Source organism: Microtus ochrogaster, unplaced genomic scaffold (genome assembly GCF_000317375.1).
Source record: "Microtus ochrogaster isolate Prairie Vole_2 unplaced genomic scaffold, MicOch1.0 UNK72, whole genome shotgun sequence".
In the NCBI taxonomy this organism is placed as follows: Eukaryota; Metazoa; Chordata; class Mammalia; order Rodentia; family Cricetidae; genus Microtus; species Microtus ochrogaster.
In genome coordinates this window covers 1,274,569-1,298,203 of record NW_004949170.1, presented here as the reverse complement: position 1 = coordinate 1,298,203, position 23,635 = coordinate 1,274,569, and the positions used below count along the sequence as shown (strand labels likewise).

The following is a 23,635-nucleotide window of genomic DNA, read 5'->3' as shown; positions in this document are numbered from 1 at the left end:
AATGAGCCATCTTCCATTCACACTTCCCCAAAAAATGCAAAAATGCTGTGGCTGAGGGACTGGAGGGGCATAAAACTAACCCAGGACTGTGGGGAACTGAAGTGGGGCCTGTGGTATCAGAGTAAGATTAGAGGAGCCCTAGAGAAGGGGAAAGTGCTCCTCAGAGAGACAAAAAGGAGAGAGAAAAGTACAGGGGAAAGAGAGAGACAGACACAGAGAGACACAGAGAAGAAAGTAATAGAAGAAAAGAAGAAGCAGATGGTGATGATGATGATAATAAAGCAAAGAAGAGGGGAAAGAGAAAGAAAAATGAAGAGAGAGGCATAGAGGAGTAAAGGAAGAAACAGAGAGAGAGAGAGAGAGAGAGAGAGAGAGAGAGAGAGAGAGAGAGAAAGCGCGCAGAGGAGAGAAAAAGCATTAGAGAAATGAAAAGGAGAAAAGACTGGGAGAGAGGGAAAGAAGAAGAGTGAAGACTGACAAAGGAAGAGAAAGGAAGGAAGGAGGGAGGAGAGGAGGGGCAAGGGAAGGAAGACAGAAAGGGAGGGCACTTAGTACACACAGAACTGTTGCTATGGGAACTCATGGCTGCTTCTGCAAAGAAAAACTCCTACCCTCTTTCCCAGCCCAAGATCTCCTCCTCTCACCGCTTAGGGCAAAGACCTGGGCACATTTCCAACTCTTCGTTTCCTTCATACACACATCCAGTTTGCCAGTTACAGAAAGACAGCTTCCAACTCCTCATCCTTCTACCTTGCTTCAAACTCATTATGACATATGTTTCTAGGCAGGTCTAGTATGTTTCCTGCCTCTTTCCCATCTGGTTTTGGAACACACCAGCATTACTGTGGTTCTGTTATGGCATGGACTGCTTTGGCTGCCTCTAACTTTACAGAATAGAGAATCCATCATCACCACCAGCACAGGGTCCCATGCCCCTTGGCTAAGCCATATGCTCACAGTGATTGACAGAGGAGTCTAACCCCTGCAACATCCTGTCATGTACTTTTCTCCAGACACTGTGTCCCCCTTGATGTTTCTGCAATATTCCAAGCAACATACTTGTGATGGTTAATCTTAAATGTCAATTTGACTACATCTAGAATCAACTAAAAACCCAAGCTTCTGGGCAGGATTATAAGAGATTTTTTTTTGATCAGATTATTAAGTGGGAACATCTATACTAAATCTGGGGCAGCCCATATAAATGGAGTTGGAAGAAGGAAGTTTTTGCTTTGTGGCTGCTTGATCTCGCTCTCACTGGCAAGTCCATCTATCTTGTTACTGAGGGAGTCCTTTGCTGGTATTAGAACCTACTTCCTCAGGACACCAACATAGACTGAAGGCCAGATGAGACATCCAGTCTTGTAGACTGAACAACTATACAATTTTCAGCCTTTTGGCAGTAAGACAATCACTGTTGGACTAACCAGATTACAGCCTGTAAGCCACTCCAAATCCCCATCTATAACTTTATATCATCTCTCTGTGTATCTCTCTTTCTCTCTGTCTCTGTCTCTCTGTCTGTCTTTATTCTCTCAGTTCTGTTCCCTTAGAGAATCTAAACTAATAAAGCAGATAAAGGCCCCTGTCTCCCAACTAATGGCCTGAGTTTGAACCCTATTCCTCATGCTGGATTGCTTTGTCCAGCCTGAAAACAGGGGGGAGGTGCTTGCTCTTATAGCAGCTTGATATGCTTTGTGGAAGCCCACGAGAGGCCTGCTCCTTTCTAAGTGATTACAGAGGAGGTGTGGGTTGGGGGGACAGAAGGGAGGAGGGAAAGGAGAGGCTGCGCTTGGGATGTAAAATTAATTAATAATTTAAAAAGACATAGTTTTATGTATGTGAATATTTATATGTCTGTGTATAATATGTGTTCTTGGTGCCCAGAAAGTCAGAGGAGGCAGTGGATGCCCTGGAACTGGAGTTACACATGGTTGTGAGACACCACGTAGGTGCTGGGTACTAAACCCAGGTTTTCTGGGAGAGAAAATTAACCTCTGAATCATATCTCCAGTCCTGTGCGCTGTCGTATTTAAGGGAACTGGACTTTTGTCCTCACTGACTATGCTATTTGAAACATATTCCATTATCAACATAAGTTTTAATGTGCCATCTTTATTGCTTCAGTAAAATAGCACAAACCATTCTTCTATTAGATTGGAAACCATTAAGAATCGGGCATAAAATGCAGCATTATTCTTGTTCTAAGAAGCAGGCACTAGTTCACACTGAGGAAGTCTGTGCAAACCGTCAATGTGTCTAAAAGCTATAAAAATTGTTTACACTTTGAGGCAGCAATTCTACTTACAGAAAATAATCCCAGAGGAAAAATAAACACATCTACAAAGATCAATGTAATGGAACACAGCATGGCATTTTCTAAGAATAAAGAGCTGAAGAAAAGCCAAACACAGGGAAGTCCTAGAGACACCTGAAATCTAGTGAGATACCACGCTATGGCATGATAGCCTGCCTAAGTACATACAGCACAGCCTGCTGATTCCTTTATGGAGTGGGTGAGGTGGCCAGGGAGCTAGGGGGAGGCTAGCGTGGCTGATGTGGTTCTGGAAAGATTATTAAATGGAGCAGACCTAGGTCAGAGAAGGAGCCATTCCTGCTGACCCATCCTCCATGGGAATGTTGAAGTTGCTCCCTAGTTTATAGCGGTTGGAGGAAATGGCATAATTCTCGTAAAGGTATGAGGTTAGGGTCTCTGATAACTCAGGCGAGCTGGTGAGAGAGTTTGTCATCTGTGAGGACATACACATGACCAGAGGACCTCGTGCTGAGTAAATATGGAGAGACTAAGACAGTGTTGTGGGACTCAACCCAGTTATAGAATATAAAGTGACTGGTCTTACAGAAAAGGAAAACAGAGTGGCAGACATCAGAGGCTTAGGAGGGAGGCTAGCACAAGATTGGGCAGTGGACTGCAGATCTGATTGGTAAGGACAGATGCACTTTGTCTTGCTGTTTCATTGCAAGATGACTTCATAGCCACAATCTATAATGCATTTCAGAGGTACCAGGGGAAAGGACTTTGGAGTGGTCTTATTACAAAGAAAGCATGGGCAGTATGCCAGTTCTTCTGATGTCTGTGACAATACACGCAAGTATGAAGAACACATGTCACATGTGCGCAGTAACCTGTCAATCAAAAGCCAAACTTACAAGCATAAATTAAACTCTACTGTCTACATAGGGGGAAGAGTAATTCTTGTAAATCATTGTAAAGCTCCCACCCACTTTCATTTTTCAAGGCAGTTTTCTTTGTGTAGCTCTGGCTGTCCTGGAATTCACTCTGTTGACCAGGTTGGCCTTGAATTTAGAGATCCCCCTGCCTCTGCCTCCCTGAGTGCTGGGATTAAAGGTGTGAGCTACCTATCACACCCAGCCTATCAATTTTATCTTAACTCTGGCAGTGACGACTTGTTAATATCAACCCGCAGATGTTTCAAAACACATATTGAATGTCAATATCTGGTACTACAAAAAACAAAGATCAACAGCATATTGTTAACTGGAAAATTAGGATTACAAACCAAAGAGGATCACGTGATCAGATGCAAGAAACCATATCTGTACATATCTGCTACTGAGGACCATACTGGCAGACCTGATTAAAAACAACAGCAATCGTTCTATGGTTTTCTTTTTTTCTCTCCAATAGTCTGAATTTCCATGGGGAGTTTATAAATGAAAAAGCTACTATGACTTAATGTGCGTATCAGTGATGGGAAAAGGTAAAATGAAAATGTGGGTCATGGAGTCTGTACAGAGTGTGTTCACAAACAAGACACAAAGACAGATATGGCAGTAACAGGGCTCAGAAAGTCCCCAAAGGGGGAACAGAAATATCAATTAACAAGTAACGCAGCAATCTTAACACAATTAGTCATCTAAATACGCAAACAAAAACGGAAAGCCATTTTCACTCACAAGTGTAAAGATAACACAAGGAAAAAAATCTTATCTTTGAAGAGAGAAAGGGGTACACATCCTGTCACTGTTGGGGCAAAGTCCATTGGATAAGACAGACAAGGGCCTTCCATGGAGTCTCGCTAGGCCACTTCTAGGAAGTCACCTGCACAAAACAATTAGTCTCATAGACACCGAAGTGGATGAAAAGAGGTTTATTTCAGGGGTGCAAAAAGTCTGGAAATAGCATCAGGAAGAAGCAGAGGACATGTGTGAGTGGCAACATTAAAAATAATTTTGACAGTAAATGTCAAAGAAAGTGTTCACACTATCCAATATGCTGCAGATAGGAGCTAAATCAAATTTGTTCTGTTTGTCCATTCCAATCTAATAATGCAACATGGGGCTCCAGATATGACTCAAAATAAGTCTCAGGGGATGAAACTCAGCAGCAGTATTTATCTTTCAACAAGGTAACTCCCACAGGTGGAAGAAGTACAACAGGGAAGGGTGTTTCTTTTCCTTTTTAAATGAATTCTCTTGCTCTCCTAATTACCACCCGAAGCCCCTCTGCTCTCTCAGTCGATCTACACCAGGAAGGTGATGGCAACTTTACCATTTGCTTTTTCCTCCACTGTGGTTGTTTTCACAAGGAGAAGATAATTTATTATAAAAAGAAATGCCTAGAATGCAGATTGTAGTTAAGGGACCAGGGAGAAAAGCAGACTCTTGATGATTGAACATGAACAACACATCTTCACTGGCTGGGGAGATCATGACTGACGGGCTGTTCATTTCTCAACAGACGCCTGGTTCTTGGTGTTTGGAGGAATAAATCACAGAATGTGAAGACAGAGTTTCCTCATTTGGGATGGTTGGGGACCTTGCCTGGAGAAAACTGTATTGTGAATGGAAATGATTTTCCTCATGTCTAAAATGGTATCACCTTCAGCTTCCACAGCACACATTGCAATCGAACAAATGCTCACTGTGTGATCTACCAGCGAAATGAGCCACCACCCTCGTGAGGAGGTGTTAGGTGTGTTAGGTGTGGAAACAGGAACACTAGTCACTTACCAGAAGCACCCTGGGGTGACTATATGTAGGGTTCTACCTTATCCCGATAAATCTAAAAAGCCAATTATTTTAACTTTAGTTCTCTAGAAGCACAGAGTGCCAGGTATCTAAGGAATAATTTCCAGCAATGAATAATTCCAACACTGGGGCCCCACTCCTTGTATTTGTGTCGGCAGGAGTCTCTGAGTAAGCCGTAGTCATTATAAAGATGGGAAGGTATATTTTACTGGCGTTGAAAGCCATTCCAAGAACACGTTAGGGGCACTTCCGTGATTTAAATGAGGAGGTCTTAGGGATCCACTGTGGTGTATATGAGATGGATTAGGGGGAGACACAATGACATATCTGCCTGCAAAAACATCTCTGAAAGGACAAGTATTGTTGACAGCATACTGTGTGTTTAGCATGCCATAAACAGTTCAAGTCGCTTCATACCTTTTGAGAACTTCCACACAATTGTAGGCACAGGATAACCTTCTGCAGAGCAATTGAGAATCACTGCTTTGCCATAGATCCCATCCTGGTCCCGGGGTTGCACCACAAACTTGGGAGGAACTGCAAAGAGAAATGACATCATTCAGACAGGGCCACTGGTCAAAGCTGTGATCTTATGAAACAATTATCTCTGTAAACCTTCAAGTAGAAGAATTGTCACACAAATACAAAAGCAATAGCCATGTTTGCAGCTCAGACAAGTGGGGGAAACAGTGTGGGTCCTGGAGGGTCATCTACAGATTGTTTTTAGTAGAGATTTTGTTTTGCAGTAGGGAAACTGGTTTTTCATAGATGCAAGGAGCATTGGCCAACCCAATGGCATGTGATACTCAAGACTGTCAGGAATTCACTCCACACAGAATAGAATATTGGCCAATATATAATGAGAAAGTAAATTATATGCTCCCCAAATTGTACTTATCAAGGATGAGTGTTTCCGTTGTTAGGACCTATTCAAAGTCTTACAGACTTTCTGCTACCAGAAGATGAAAAAACTGACAAGCACTCCCCAAAGGTAGCAGAGAGCATGGCATGCTGATGAACTTTGCCCCAGACACCCCACTAGGACACACGAGCCACTCTTCCCTATAAGTCAGAATGGGCAGGCCCAAAGTAGAACCACAGAGTTGGTTAATGGGAGGTGCCAAGATGACTGGTGTACCCATGAGATTCAGAACCTGATTATGTAGGAATTCTGTGAGGTGCTGGGTAGATCAATCCCAACATATAGCATACTCAACTCTCTACTTATAGCCCAATGCTTTGTGCTAAACTACTAGGAGGTTAGTAATGTGTGAGTCTTAATGAACAGGTCAACATTCTTCTAGAAATGGTGGCATCTGACAGTGGTCTACTGAGTATATCTACAGTACACTGGGGATCCCCTGTGGGGTGGACTCCTCGTGTGATAGCTATGCACTGTGAGAGAGATGGATTGCATCCACTGGAGATTAAACATGTGTCACACAAAGGGTGTTCTCTTTCCTCCCACACCTGATAAGATTAATCTTCCTTGCTTTAGATTCTAGAATTGCCAATATTGAGGTACACGTGTGGACCTCGGTACTTCAGAGAGGTAAGAATTCCAGGTAGCACATGCTATGGACTGGGGAGGTGCCTAGGATCTCACTGAAATAAACAGTTTAGAAACACGCTGGAAGGATTCAAGCCACAGTGGAGACCAGTTGGGTCATGAAGTAACCAAGGATGAGGGAACCATATCAAGAAAGAGAAGCAGTTGGAGATGAATCTCAGGAGAGAACAACTCCTTTATCCATTTTTTAGTCCAGTTTTTTTTATTTGTTTCATTTTTAGTTTTGTTTTTGTAGAAAACATTAAACATGGAAAGGTGACAGTGGCGAGGAAGAACACAGCTCAGGATGAACACATCAGTTTCCAGTTCTGTTGATTCTTGCATTGGACCTTGTGTAGATTACAAGGTGGCTCAACTTCCTAGCACATATATTAGGAATAATTGTGGTACCCACGACATAGGACTGTTATGAGGAGAAGATGAGCTGAGGATCAGAAAGTTCAGGACTTTGTGAGAAGAAAGAAATGACTCTGGGAGCTGCTTCCTTTAGTAAACTCAGATGCCCGGTTTTGAAACAAGCACTCACATAGCAATGGGATCTGGAATATTTGTAAACTGCTCAGCAATTTTACATCATGTAAGTAACATTTTGAGAAAAAATGCATTTGATCATATGTATATGTACTTGGAATAAAGTAATAAAAGCCAATGCCTTAAGGCCAGGAGATTATTCCTAGGAAAATATGAGAGATTACACAGACTATATTTTTCTCTCTCTTTGTCTTATTTCTTCTCTCCCACCTCTCCTTTCTCCTTCCTACTCCATCTTTCCTCCATCACTCTTCCTGCCTTCCTTTTTAAAAAAATATTTCTTTTTAAAATTTATATGTATGGGCATTTTGCCTGCATGTCACGTGTTCAGGGACCAAGGAACTAAGAAAAGGGCATTGGACCCCTATAACTGGAGTTACAGGTGGCGATGGGCTGCCATGTGGGTGCTAAGAATTGAACCTGAGTGTTTTGGAAGAACAACCAGTATTCTTAACTGCTCAGCCACATCTCCAGCTCATGCTGTTAGGTTTGTTTATTTATTTATTGTTTTATTGGTTTGAAACTCTCGACCCTCCTGCTTCTTCCTCTCAAGTTCCAGGATGATAGGGGTACCCTCTCATGTACCATCACACCATCCCCAATTTTCTAATAAAAATGAGCAACAACCTTCAGGGTCGATTAAAAATTAAAACAGCACACTAGACTCATTTTCCGTGGTGTGCGAGGCAAACCCGCAGCTAATTCTGCCGAGAGGAAGAGCTGCTTTTTTACCAGATGAGACACCCAGCTGGCACACGCTCAGCTACCGCTCATCCATGACCCTTTACTCAATTTGGCTCTAAGCTAAAAAATTCTGCTTAAAAACTCATCAAAGATGTCTATATGGGATATTAACACATGGTAAGTACAGTGTAATTACAGATGGAAATAGTCCCTGATTAGTAGAATAATTCTCCGATGTCATTACTCAAGAATTTCCCACATACTGGTAAGGATAGCCCTTGGGTTCCCTCAGTAGGCTTTTCTCTCCTCATAGAACTCCCTCTTCTGAGTCTCACAGTGATACATGCTTTCATGAAAACAAATAAGCAGGTTTCTGGATTTTTATGATAAAGAGAATAACCAATGAATGCAACTTGAGACAACATGGAAGAAAATATATACCACTGAGCTCATAGCCAAACCATATCCTAACCCTTCCCATCACAGGGAGAGTGGGAAACTCCTGGGTTTGAGGTGGAGTCTCAGAGTTTGTTTCTCTTATATCTCCTTGGTGATACCGAGGCTGCTGGTATCCGTTCCAGATGGCTCCTCAGAAAGAAGCAGGTAAGAATGAGTGTGAGCTGACCATGATAGCAGCTCACTAAAGCAACTTCTACTGCCTTCTGCTTTCTTTGATCTTAACCTTCCCTAGTCTCTCTTACTGGAGATGCAGGATTTACAACCCAACTAAGTGATCTGCAGCCAGTTCTGATGACAGTCTGCTCTCAGGAGAAATGCAAATAGCAGGTGAGGGCAATACTGTCTCTTAACTTAAACAGCCTCCATTTGTCATTCCTGTCACCAGTGCCCCACTTGAACCCCTTCTCCATCCAATGACGTAAATGATACTTGGAAAACCATCACAACACCATGAGGTATTGATCATGCTGATTCTCCTATGCTGCTTTGCGGGCTCTTGGAGAACTTCCCCTGCAGGCTTTTCTGAAGCCATTCCAGAGGTCTTCCTGTTCACTAGTCCCTAGGATGGTCTTGCTTTGGGTCTTCACTCTTCTCCATGCCTCTGTTTGATGTGTTCCTACCTGCCCTTGCTTTGTCTCCACTGAAAGTTCATCCCTTCTCTGAACCCTCATCCCTACTTTTAGTACAGTTGCCTGGTATTGTTTCTCTAACTGACTTGTCTCTCACAGCAGGTTCTGCACCCAGTGAGAACAGACTCTAAGTACAGGATTAGGATGCTATTTTGATCATAGGATATTCACTAGGCTTAGGGGAGATGGAGGCACTTCTGGTAACCACATGCTCCAGCCCAAAGGTTGTTAGCAACTTACAATGCCTAGAAGTCACAGGGGAATTCCCACTATGTATGAATGAGAAGGTCAAGGTTCAAAGAAGTCACCCATGTTTCCAAGCTCACATAGACAATGCACATACAGCTGTGTGGGTCTTGTCAGCCTACAGAAAGTTCAATTGTGTCTACACCCTCTCTTTCTTCATGAACCTGATTACATATCAAGGTCCATGGAGTACATTCCTCCATGAAATCTGTGATCATATCAAGAACATCAATCTCCCTGCTATCAAGGTATGTTTTGCTCCTGTGATTAATAGCCTGTCACTCCAAGACTCCCCAAATCACCCTCTCAGTGACAGGCGATCTCAAGACCCCTAAACTCCTCATTCTGTTTCTGTTTCCCACTCCACATCTCAGACCAAGATTTTAAAGCAAATAAGACAGAGACATTTCTCAATTGCAGTGAAAGATTAAAGTAAAAGGCACAGAGAAATTTGATATACTATTTTAAATGTACTTTCATGTGATGTATTTCATCAATTTAGTATTTGCATCCTTCATGAACCAAGCACCAGCTGTGTTCTGAGGTTAATAGTCAAGGCCCCGGTGTGCAATGTGGAATGATCTCTGGATGGTGTCAGTTGGCAGAAAGAGCCTTAATGTCACCTGAAAGTTCTGTTTTCATTTATTCAGTGCAAACTGTGGCTAAAGCACTGATTAAAAAGTCCCTGACTTACATTGGCCATTTACATCAAAAGCTGGAATTTTTGAGCACAGCTGCACAGTTTTCAGACCACAGAAAAGGGCTGGCACTCACAGCGGGTGTTAGCCTGGAGAGCCTGCCCTTCCTCAGCTACTTTGTATGAAGGTTAGAGAGAATGGGACCATCAGAAAGACAGCTCAAACAAACACCCGGGACAGTGGTGCACTGGCTGCTCTCTTGGGAAGGTGTGTCATCAACCCTTCACATACAGCCCTGAACATAACTGGTCACCAAGGGCAACAGAGAAACTTCTGCAATGACCCTGATACTTCCTGCAGCTACCACCTGGCTTCCATGTCTCTGCTGCTCATGGGGAGCGGGAAATTTCTGCTGTAGGCCTCTGTACTCTCCAGCTCACTTCTTCTCAGAAGGTGATCTATGCTTCTAATTGATTCCCATGGCCTTGAGACTTTCCTTAGGACCCAGGACCTTGAGTCAAGTCAGCCCTGCAGCTAACCCTCCACACCGAGTTCAACTAGCACTTTCTGCCCTGTGCCACCTCCCACCCTCAAAGTTAACAGGCTCTCCAGAATACATAGTCTTTTTTGCTGCCATCCTACTTAGTGGCTGTTTGCTAAAATTTCAGGATTCCATCCCCCTATTCCCCTTAGGAATCGATGCATGAGGCCCCTAAGCCAAGTCCCCTAGCTCTCCTTCCTTCTTCAGTGACGGCTCTGCTACTTGACATACTGCTTGATCTGTTACCTGTTTCTCTCCTATTGGCCCAGAAGCTCTCTACAGCCCAGAAGACCTTCTGTCATCCCAGCAACTATAGCAGGGTCTGGTAAGTATGTATGCTAAGTACAGAGTTGATAATGATGGAAAAAGAAAGAAGTAAAATAAAATTAAAGAAGGTATAGCCATTGAAAGCAAGTACAAAGTGTTAGATTTACAAATTAACCATGGTTGTTTTAAGGATTCATAGCTATGAATAGTTTCCTTTCTCTTTAGAAAGTAAAATGCAAAAACACCAAAACATCACTAGGAAGATGTTTAAGGAAACAAAACAAGGGCTGCCGTGGGGAAAGACTTTAAGAGAGGAAAAAGTGCTCACCGGGCTTCATATCCCACAGTGTTTGACAGATTCTTTTCTTCTAGCCACTATCTTGATGAAATAATGAGATGAAAAATAGCTAGAAGGGACCTTGACATTGGTTACTTGTAGGGTTGTGTGTGTGCTTTGTCAGATTTTATGTTTTTATTTATGTGCATGTGTAATCTGACTGCCTGTGTATTTATGTGCTCTAGGTATACAGTGCTGGAAGCCAGAGGAAGCATCAGGTGCTCTGGAGAAGGAGTCACCAATGGCTGTGAGGCTCCACATGGGAGCTAGGAATTGCACATGAGCCAACTGCAAAAGCAAGCAGTGCTCTTAACTGCTGAGCCAGCTCTCCACACCCAGAAGCCAGTTATAAACTCTTCAAGGTGATTTGATTTTATGACAGGACAATGACCTACCATGAGATCTGCATTATACAAATTCCCAAACTGGTTATGCTGTACGAGTTCAATTTTAATCAGAATATATTTTCTGTAAATACCTTTTCTCACTTTTTAAAAACTTTGTTTTTGAGATGTACCATTCCTCCATTTTCTTTCCTCCCTCCAAACCCTCCAATAAGTGCTTATGTGCTCTCTTTCAAAATCATGGCCTCTTTTTCTCATTAATTATGATTGGACACATATTCCTAAATATAACCTGCCTCATCTATATGTCATTTGTTATTGTATGTAAGTTTCCAGTTTTGACCATTCAGAATTAGACTACCAATCGGTATGCTCTGCTCTTGGGAAGACTGTTTATCCCACACTCAGCATTTCTGTAGATCTTGTGGACAGTTGAGGCTTCATGGGTTGTTCCCTATGCACTTTGGGGTGTCTGTTGTTGGCCTTGCTCATCTCATGTTAAGGTCGTCTTGTCGGTGAGGCTTTACGGGAATATCTTACAACATTACTAAGAAAACAATGGAAGTTGAAACGTCTTAGGTTTGTACCCTCACCTCTTCCCTCATCATGGGGCCTGTGACACTCTTATGGCCTTGTTATCAGATAAATGTGTGCTGTGGATTGAATGCAAAATGTCACTCATGTGCTTGGACCATGGAACCTCGGCTGGAGGTGTTGCTTTAGAATGTTGTGGGGCCTTTGGCGGGGGGACAAGGCTGGTAGAGGGCTGTCACTAGGAATGGGTCATGAGTATCACTCTCTGTGTATTATAGCTCAGCCAATCTCTCACACAGCAGCAATGTGATAACTGAAACCTACTACAATATATGCTTCCTATTATATATACATACATAACATGGCAACAGTGCTCCTGCTATAGGCTAATAATTAAAATCACAGTACCAGGAATGGGTGATGTCTTTTGGAGTTGTTGGCTAGTAAGGTTATATAGCCCACAAATGTTATAGGTTATTGCTAATGCTTTTGGTTGCCCTCTAGAACTTGGCAGTAAGATCCCATTGCTGAAGTCATCAAATATTGGATCATAGAACATGGAGATGTCATTCTGGTACACACCTGGAGGCATCATCCCTAATGGCTAGCTTTCATGATGCCAAAAGTGCTAGGAAAGTTAACAGAGGGGGAACGTAATCATCCACCTTACCAAGCTATGAATCTAGAGAATTACAATTAGTGACCAGCCTGGCAAGACATAACTTATGACTGGTAAAACTGTGGTTCAAAACATTGTGGAAGTAATCAACTATTTCATGATTGGATTTAAGGTTTACTCCACAAGATGAAACCCATACCTGCATCATTATTGGGTCAGAAATGGATATGATATTAAACTAATGTCTAATGACTTATCGTCATGCCCATAGATATGTGCATCTTTCAGCACTCACCAGAGAAGTGTGACCAGTTGTGGGTCTCTGTGTTAATCTATTTGCAGTGTATGGTGATTAACACAGAGACTCACAACTGATCAAGGTTCAGAGAATAAGAAACTGAAGACTTCTCAGCCCTATCTATATACCTTTCTCCCAAGGTTAAGGATAATCATGGAAGGAGGGTGGACAGAAAGACACTAAGAGCTAGAGGAAGTAGATGAAGATAAGGAAACAATATCCTCTGAATACCACAGGGAAACTGCACATATTAACTCACAGTGATTGTGACAGCCTGAACAAGACCCATGTAGCTCAAACCATAATAAAAAAAATAGCATTGAGTAGGAAGATGGGCATGGAGTTCTACTCATAGCTGAGAAGTTGTTAGCAATTGATAACTACTAGGAAAGGAACAGTCGATTTTCCTTAAGAATGTAACTCGAACATTGACCACACTCTACAGAAGGCCACACTTCCGACAGTATATGGACAGCACAAATTGAAATTGATGGGTGTTAAAGAAAAAAGACACAATTGGACCTGGGAGGAGTTGGGAAGAGGTGGTTAAGGCCAAACCACATGGCTCAAAATTCTGAAAGAACTATTAGAAAAATAAAAAGATAAGTCAGTTGATGTTGCCACCCTGGTCAGAGACTCTGGGCATGAAGGGAAAAGAGTAGACTTGTTGAATAACCACATGGTCAAAACCCAGGGTACCAATAGAGGACATGTCAGAGCCCACTATAAGATCAATGAATGGTCATGAGTGGTCAAGACCTGCACCACCTCTAGGTTGTCTGATTCCTTAGCCTGGTCTACAATCTGGAAGCTAGACCTTTACAGCTCCCTGTGACATTGTAAACTTTGGCAAAATCTGAGAATCACTTATCAGTGATTTTGGAGAAAAAGTTAATAATTTCCCACAGGGAAGGGAGATTGATCTATTTCCAAAAATGATCATTTAATGGATCTGGCTTAGGACCAGAAATTACACACATGTGATCTTCAATGTTCTGGAGGTTCCATGGTGCAGTTCATGTGAGATTCTGTCCTATGACACCTTGTTCTCTCTAACTTTTCAAGTCACAGTGACCAGTACATGAAGCACATTCTATCCCCATAGCTCTGTCACCCACCTGCTGACACTGTACACGTAAGAGAAGCTAATTTTTGAACAAGTCCATGACTAATGAGATTAAAATCTACTCTGTCACTTGAAGAGTGAGGCCAATTTTAGTTCAGCTGACATTAGTCTTGGCCAAAATGATGCCGGTTACTGTTTCTCAAGTAATAATGATAATAAATCATCATCATCATCATCATCATCATCATCATCATCATCATCATCATCATCATCCTAGCATGCTCTTTTTTTTTTTAAATTTACTGTTTGTCTCTCCTGACCTCAATCCTTCAGAGTAGATTATATTGAAGATAGTCAAGGCACTGTTATGCCCTTCACAAACAATGGTAATTCTGCTTGGAGGAAAAATTGGGAAGTTGAGACAAAAGGTTCCTATTTTTATTTATCTTTTTAAAAGTAAGGGAAAGGGAAGAAGTTTCCTAATTCCCATAGTCATTGTGTATCTTTTATTTCTAAATGAAGATCTAGTGTTCTGATTATTCATTACAAGAGTGTTTTGGTTTGGTTTTGCTTTATTTGTTTTCCAAACATGTGAAGTTGTCTTCTTCCCACAACTTCCAGGTGCACAGCACTCTCTGGGTTCTGTTGGTGAGGATTAAGAAAAGCATTGGTTTCTGTCAGAAAAGGAGATGTGTGAGAAGACACAGCTCCAGACTGAGGAAGGACAGGGACCCTCTTCTCAAGGAAGACCACTCTTGATGGTCCTAGAGATAATAACTGCATGGAGACGTGGTGCAAGAGGGTCTTCTTTCTATGAGTTGCTTTCATTGGTCAAATAAAGAAACTGCCTTGGCTTTTTGATAAGGCAAAATTTAGATAGGTGGAGTAGACCAAACATAATGCTGGGAGAAAGAAAGCAGAGTCAGGCAGATGCCATGGCTCTCCTCTTTGAGACGGACACTGGTTAGACTCATGCTGGTAAGCCATAGTCAAGTGGCAATACACATTAATGGAGATGGGTTAAACTAATATGTGAGAGTTAGCCAAAAAGAGGCTAGATATAATGGGCCAGGCAGTGTTTAAATGAATACAGTTTCCATGTAATTATTTCGGGTGTAAACTAGCTGGGAGGCCAGGCGCCAGGAATGCAGCCCACCGCTTCCTTTTACTACAGAGATGCCAATATTTGGGGATTTAAAAGACCAAAAGATTAGCGTCACTCCTTCATAGCTACCTTCTCAATATGCATGATGATTACACCCTTAGAGAATCAGGAAAGCACATCACATCTGTGCTTGACAGGTTGGTGGATAACTAGTACTATGCCACACTTGGAGCATGAACCATTGTGAGGCTCTGTTGTATACATTAAAGAGTTGAAGCAAAATCAGCACATCTTTGCAGGATTAGATCTCTCCCAGTGTTCTCTATACACTAGACTCTCCTGTTTTATTTGTTGACCATAGATACGATGACAGTAATCTTAATTTAAACCATCTCAAAAGCTTCCCCCAAACAATGATGAATTTAACACTAAAGAGAAGTAAGGAGCAAAGAGGGTCCCTTCTATAAAATCTTTACCATGCTGTAGCTCTTTAGAAAAGCTGTGATATATGGTATTAGTCAACGTTATTTTTAAAGGTTTATTTTACTTTTAAGTAAGTGTGTGGGGCAGGGGTGGGGGTTGTGGTTGGAGGAATCTGTGAGCGCAGGTGCCATGAGAGGCAACAGTCCTCAGTCTCCTAGAGCTGGAGTTACAATTGTGGTTGTGAGCTACTGGACCAGTGCTGGTCCCAGAACTAGGTCTTCTGCAAGCACAGTGCACACTCTTAACTGTTAACTCATCTCTCCAGTCCTGTAAATGTTTATTTCAACAGCTATGAATCCACATGATAAGTTATATGATTAAGAGCCTTATACAAAATAAACATAATAAAGTCAGGGCTAACAAATTTTTCTCCTTAAAACCTTATGTGCTCAGTAGAAGCCCTGTTTCATCAGATTCCATAACTTTCCCTTGTACATCTTCCTAAGCTGTTTTATTGGACATATTAGAGATTAGACAAATATAATTTTGTTTCAGAATTTAGAGGAACTCATGTTGATTTCTCTTTATTTAAGTGGGAGAATAGAGAACTCCTGTTCCTGATCATTTTCACAGTATTTCGAGCCACGCCGCCATCAGATCCCACTGCGTGGGCTACCTCACTTCACCCACCTCTCACAATCAGTTGACTCTGGTGTTCCACGGCCGCCGCCTCGTTCCGGGCAATGCAGGTGTAATTCCCATTGTGCATCAGGGAGAGATTGGAGATCCTCAGGGAGCTGGTGAAGTCGATGTTGTCAATGGTCACCCCGAGGCTTGCCGGGATCGGCCGGCCATCCTTCTGCCAGGTGATGGTGATGGGTAAGTCCCCGGAGACCACCACACATGGGATGAAGACCCTCTGCCCGATGGAGAATCTTGGGAACTCAAAAGGTTGGATGAAAGGTGGAACTAGAAAGAAAAAAAGTAACAGAGGGAAGACAATAATGAGTGCCTAATATTTTACTTTATCTTACGCCATTTGCCAATGAATGTGCAGTGACCCACATGTACAATCTAGGAGTCTATAAGCTATAGACTTACAGAAGACTATAAGTCTTCTCTATAAAACTATAGAAGACTACAGAAGGCTGGCAGGTGTACCTCTGTCACTCAAATTCCTCAGCATGCTTAATGCAAAGCAAGGCTCCTTTGTCATTCAACAAATATGATTCATTATTCCATTCAATACAGCAGAATTTACTTTTGGCTCGCAACATTTGAATTGCTCTTCAGGGTGAAGCCTTTCACAGGGCTTTAGGTCTGGTGTGTCTTTTTTACACACAGCATGTGATGGAGGCTCTTGCTTTCCTGTTTTGCTACCACTGGCACTGAGTGGCAAACAGGACCATGGGTTCCAGTGTTAGCTCTCAAGCTCATTTACCTGACTAGTAACAGTCATACACTGCAGCTACTTATCGTAGGTAGTGGGGGGTGTTCTACACCCATTACAGTTTGCATGTTCTCTAGAGAGCATTTCTACTCATGAATGGACCCAAGCCAGGTATCTGTGCTGTTGGAATAGGTTATGCTGCCAGTCTGGCCAGTCAGAGAGTCAGCTAAACATTCTAGATGTTTTTTTCTTAATCTGATCCCTTCATAAACTGTTCCTTGTCTTCCTTCCTCCAGACCATGTTTCCTTGTCACCATCTTTGATGGCCCAGGAGACTCTTTAAATCATAGTCTAGTCAAAGTAGAGCCAAAGGAACCAGGTCGGAACCCTCGGGATGGGCAGGTTATTAATATACCATCCATAAGCCCCCTGCAGCCAGGGAAACGGAGCCCCCAACAAGGTGCTTTGCCCTTTGACTGGGAACGAGTTGGTCTTTTCAGGAGGGCGCAAGCCATTTCTATCTAGCTCAGGTTGGAGCCCGTACTGCTGCTGGTCATTACTGTAGTTTTGCATGTACCTTTTTTTTTTTTAAAGGAAAAATATTCTATTTTTTTTAAAGAAAAAAGAAACATTCCATTCTGAGGGCTTGAAAATAACATATGCTATAAGCTAAGATTCTAAAGCTCAAAATGACTTATGGCAAAAAGACACCATGCCAGATGAACTGACAGAAGGGGAAGCAAACAGCAAGCTGATATCCATGGTGTCTGTTCATTAATCCACTATGGATTCAGCTCTACTATCAACTCCAGGGAGACTAAGTTGAGAACAGGTACGCAATCATTCATTTCATTTCATGAAATGTTGTCCAGCGGGCACCTGGCATGTGCATGGCCACCACTGTATGCCATGAGCCCCGCAATACACATAGCGCATGGTTCGCTGCCAAGTGCAGTATTCACGAAGACATAGGCAGCAAACAGCAACACAGCAGTGTCATGGCTACTTGGGGACTTGACATTATTACTGTTGCTACTACATTCTCTCACAAATAGCTGGCAGCCGGAACTCAGAATTGCCAACACAGCCCAGAGCTAGACGGCCTAGTCTTTAGGAGGCTTGAGTTTCATCTTAACCAGAGAGATTTAGAAACAAAAACAGCTGAAGGAACCAATTAGCACAGCCGATGTCCAGAGCATTACAGTTTCTCAAGGTGGAGTCACAGCTTTGGGTCTACAAAGAGCTGATTTGAGCTAAGGGGCAGGGTTCCAGGAGGATACTCTGTGGTGCTATAGACAGGAACGGGCAGATGAGATGTGTTAGTTCACAGCAGCAATGGGCTGGGGGAAACACCAGTCGGACAAGGAGACTTGTCCTTCTTTACCTCTTATTCACTATGTGCACACACAGACAGTATTGATAGTGAATGGATTTCAATACTTTGTAATATAGAGGGCTGCACTATTAACCCCTGGTTTCTTACACACAGAACCCCGGTGGTCATCATATTTATACAAACACTGGTCCCTCTTGCTAGCTTGGTGCTTGCCATCAGAATAGAAGATCAGTTGTCTAAGGTAAGAGCTTTGGAACTAGGCTTCATAGCTGCCCATCCATCTGTGCTACTTAAGATTTGCATTTAGCCAGTCCCTGAGCCTTGGTTTCCCTATCTGTAAATGACAACCAAAGCCCCGAGTTATTAATCAGTCATGATAGTGATTCAACAACCAGGGGCAGTGTCTCAGTGAACTTTAAGTGCTTGATTCAGTTCCTGTGTCTTTAAGAGGAGAAGCAACAAAACCACATCTAAAGAATTAAATTTCCCTAGGAATTTTAACAGAGATAAAAAACATATATATGCTTATTTTCTATCCATTGAGACAAACATGGAAAGTAAGGCACGTGTGTGTGTGTGTGTGTGTGTGTGTGTGTGTGTGTGTGTGTGTGCGTGTGTGTGTTCTTATAAGGTATGTGTGTGTGTGTGTGTGTGTGTTCTTATGAGAGCATGTATACACACTGGCAGGAGAGCAACCCAGACCATTGTTCCTCAGAAGGAGCTTGTCTGTTTTGCAATAGGGTCCCCATTTGGTGTGGAGCTTACCAAATACGTTGGGCTGGTTGGCTAGAGGGCCTCATGGACCCTCCTATCTCTACCTCCCTCGTGATGGGATTAGAAGTGTGCATCACCACACCTGGCCTGTTTCGTGTAGGTACCAGGGATGAAACTCATGCTCCTATGCTTGTAAGACAGGCATTTAACTAAGACATCTCCCCAGCCTATGGAAGGCATCTTTACATAACTATTAATGACAAAACAAGTTTAAAGTGTAGATATAGATAATTGTGTTCAACAGTTGTGAGCTATGCCAACAACCCCTTATGCAGGGAGAGTTGTAAGACAGAAGAACCTCACGTGCATACTATTTCCCAACAGTAGACAGAAAGAATTGGGTACAAACGGAGCGGCATTTAAATCCACATGAAATCCAAGACAGGGGCTGGGAGATTACTTAGAAGGTAAGACTACTTTCTGTTCAGATATGAAGAGTCCAGTTCTAATCCCCATTATCCTCATAAACAGCCAGACATGGCTTTATGTGCACTTGTAACCTCAGCGATGTAGTGGTGTGTGTGTGTGTGTGTGTGTGTGTGTGTGTGTGTGTGCGCACGCGCGTGCGTGAGGGCTTCCTGGCTGCTCATCTAGCTCCAGGTTCAGTGATGGAGACTCAAGATGGAAAATGGTGGAGTAAGATACCCAGCATCCCCCTCTACCCTCCACATAGGTGATGAACCTGTCCATAGGTGAGCATATGCCACATGCATACACATGCATATGAAAACGCACACCCCAAAACTTAATGCTTTCCAAAAATTTAAAATTCATCAACACATGGAATTAGAAGGGACACAATTACAGCTTTATAAATAACTTCAGACATGTCTTGAAGAAACATATCTAAAACATAAGTCAAGAAGTGTGCATTCAACATACTGAAAAGCAATACTACAGCTGTAGAAATAGCTCAGTGGTTAAGAGTGGTGGTTGCTCTCGCAGAGGTTCAGTTCCTGGCACCAACATGGGGGCTCAAAACCATCAATACCAGTTCCAGGGGTTCTGGTATTTTCTTCTCACCTCCACGGTCACTAGGAACAGATGTGGTACATATATATACATGAAGAAACACTCATATACATAAAATAAATACATTATATGTATGTATATATATGTAGGTATGTATGTATGCGTGTATGTATGTATATCCCAGAAAACCAATGCCAACAACCTCATTCATGCATGCCACTCAGGACATAAGCCACTGCTCTGAACATAGGATTTTAAACTGCCATGACCATCTTGGTTAGTCATGATTCATGACTTGTTCTAACTAGATGCTGAGATATGAGGGATCCTGGCTGGCTTAGTGAAGAACCACATTGGGGAGCTAAAGGGAGGGGAGAAATCAGGCATGGATAAGAGCACGTAGCTTGTCTGGAGTTGGGAAGCGCTGTACAGGAACACACTGTCCCTAATGGCTGGTTTTTCTGTAAAATATCATAGATGACAATTGAGACTAAATTGGGAATCATGGTTTGTATATTTAAAAAGATAAGAAGTCATATTTAAAATGTAGTGTGTTCATAGAAAAGTCCAAAATAGTTAACATACAAACGTTTATGGTGCAATAAACAATGAGTCAGGGGAAAGTCAGGTTTGCTATCTGTTCCTGTGCTGATCATCGCTATTTCAGAATGGGCCCCCTCTTGAAAGCAGATTTAATGCCTGGACCAATTAACTACCCACATCACCTCATTGCTGCCGCCTCTCGCTTCAGTTAGAGTTATCGACGACAAAATGCTAAACATTCCAACAAGGGCCCAGTACAGAGGCCTTGCCTCGGTGAGGTCTAAAACCTAACTGCCAGATTGAACCATGTAACAATAACATTAATAATCAGTTATAATAATAAAACTCACCAGCATCACCCCACATTCTCTTTCTGCAACCTTTTAGAGCGCTCAACCACATGATCAGGATATGTCAACTCCTCACCCAGTTCAGAACACCCTCTTAAATGAAGCAAAGCGCCCAAATCCTGTTGACAGCAAAAGCTGGCAATATTACAGGAGTGGGGCTTCTGAGTGTGATACGCACTGGGTTTTGACATAACCTTTCTGCAAGAAGTATGTAAATAATGGTTAAATGTCACCCATTACCAGGTTTGTGTATTTAGGAAGGCGGGGGCTGAGAGCCTTCCACTATTGCAAATGCCAGCTTCTGCTCTTATTCCTTCTGAACTCATACTAGGGATGTTAAATAAAGTTGATCCACTTCTGTCTTTGCTCCCAGAAATTAAAACTGTATTCTGTTTAAAAAGGAGTCTAGAACATTAGTGAAAGATCACGGGTTGAGTGCCGGTCAACCTTTGATAAGTAGCAATGTTATCTCAATTCAGGGTTTGGGGGGTGGTGTGGAGGGTGGGTGTACTCATGATTGTGAACATATATGGGGACAGATACTGATATTAGGGTGACATTGTTTGATGACTTCTCTACATTAATTTTGAGACAGTGTCTCTCAGTAAACCAAGGACTTACCATTTGGCTAGAGCGACTGGCCACTGAGTCCTGAGATCCACCTGTCACCCTCACCCCATTGTTTATCACCATTGTTCTGTGCCGCTGAACTGAATGCACAAAGACCTTTGCCTCTCAAACCTCCTAGGAGATATATGTATATGTATACACACACACACACACACACACACACATATATATGGACACCTCTTTGCTCAGTCCCTTTCTTCCTACTTTTTCCCCTGTTTTACATACTGTTATTTCTTGTCATTCTTCAGAACATTTTCTTTTTTGTGTGTATGTTGTGTTGTCATATGTGTGCATGTGTTTATGTGTGTACATATATGAGTAGTTAAAGTACATGTGTATGTGAAGAAGTATCTTCTTCAATCATTCTCCACTTTAATTCTCTTGAGATAGGGTCTCTCATCAAACCTGGAGCTTACTAAATCATCTAGACAGACTGGTTAGCAAGACCCAGGGGTCTTTGCATCTCTCCCGCTCCAGTTCTGGGATTAGGAGTGTCTGTTACTGTGCCAAGTTTAAAAGTCTGAACTCAGATACTTATTATTGTGTGGTGATCACTTTATCAAATGGACAATTTCCTGAGCACCCTTCCCTTTAACATCCCCATTTCCATCTTCCAAAATCACTCCATCTTCAAATTCTGTACATTATAGGAAGACAATTTCTGCGAACACTCGATCAGAGTTCAGTCCCAACAACACACCACCTGAATAGGTGTGCCCTCATGAAACTTGTTCAGGCCTTGCCCAGATATTTCACTGGCCACTGGCCATACATGTACTGACTACAGCTCCAACACAACAAACAGCATGAGACTGCTGACCTGCTGGGCTCACAGCCAAGAATACCAGCCCCAGACTGTTCACAGAGACTCCACATGCTTTAAATCTCTCCTCCTATAGAATACGGACTCAGTAGGACGTGGAACACGGGACACAGCTGAGCCCTCTGCTCTCTGCAGGACCTGTGGTTCAGAAGCTACTGTGAAATGCATTGTGGTTTTGGCTTATGTGGTTTAGTGATTTATGTAGAATCACCCAGAATGACAAAAGATAGATCTGTTTTCTCTCTTTTTATTTCCCACATCTTATGAAATAAATATCTTACACACTTTAATTGCATAATAATTTTTGAAAGAAAATCCCTTAGTGATGATTTCAGATAAGATTTTATAGTCTGAGGAGTGGACCATCCTGAAGTACTTAAGAATGACTTCAGATAGAGAATGAGAAACGTATGTCTGAGATGTCATAATCAAGATGTAAATAGGAGCAGACAGGTATAGCATCTCACTCCTGATTCTTCCCATCTGTGGAGGAAATCGTGTCCACACATGGCCTTGCTCTCATGAAATTCACTCCCCTGTCCTCTAACCAGAGTGGGCTTACAGTACATTAGGCTGTGAGTGGGGTCTGCCCCTGCTCCAGGAGAAAGACACCAGGCCCAGATTTTGGATGTGAAATGAAAACAAAAAGAATGTTGCACCTAAAAGAACTCAGAGGTCAGACTGAAGCGCATTGAAAAATCTTGGCTGTGTGTTTGGCCTCTCACTCTGAGCTGCCCTTGGGCTCCAGGATGAACTGATATTAAACGACACTCCAATGCTGACCTAGAAAACTAAACAAGGACAGTGAGAGCCAGCAGGGCCTCCTGAAGTTCTGCCTGCTGTGGGGGAAGGCTGGGGGAGGGACAAGGCTTCCTGAAGCGTGGAGCTGACGCCCCTCCGGGTTCAGTAGCAGGATTTCCTAAAGTCGCATCTTGGCACACTTCAACAGTCCGAACCATGTAAAGTCGAAGGTGTTAAAAATGCCTGCTTTCCTCAAAAGGTAGTCATGAGCTAACTAAGTGGGATTTGGAGGTGTATTTAGAGAAATTTCGGGATGTAGTTAAGTTCTTTGAGGGAAACACTGCTCTAAAAGCTGTTTTCCTGGAGAATCTGCCTACAGGAGGATGCTATATATAAAAGAGAATATATATATGTCATTAGTAACCTTCCAGGTCTGCCTGTAACGCTGTAGTGAATGCTGCATCCTTCCACCTTCGTTGTCTTACTTATTTTGTACTATGAGTAGAAAAGAATTGCCAAGTGGGCAATGTCTCTTTCAGTTTGACCCTTCTATACCCAATCAAGCAACAGCTTGCTAGCTTTCTTAGGAACAGAAAAGGAGGGAGGGATGCTGTGGAGGGAGACATAATTTTAACATGCTCCAGACTGTTTATCATTACCCTGAAAAAAATAAATGACCTGCGTCTTTTGTTTATTTGTCTGCTTTTACTTAGCTTCTCTGAGTTCAGTAAGAAGTGAAACACCACCTTTATCTATAATATATGTAATGAAC

General features: G+C 42.5%; 1 protein-coding gene across 2 annotated transcripts in view; it reads right to left on the bottom strand.

The window, feature by feature from the left end:
* Nucleotides 1-23,635, bottom strand: part of Dscam (DS cell adhesion molecule) — a 563,284-nt gene that overhangs the window by 205,767 nt on the left and 333,882 nt on the right. For both annotated transcript variants that reach the window (XM_026777546.1, XM_026777547.1), the window contains exons 9-10: nt 15,995-16,273; nt 5,431-5,550 (exon numbers count right to left, since the gene is read on the bottom strand). In XM_026777546.1, coding sequence (XP_026633347.1) covers nt 5,431-5,550; nt 15,995-16,273 — 399 coding nt within the window. The remainder of the gene's footprint in view (nt 1-5,430; nt 5,551-15,994; nt 16,274-23,635) is intronic.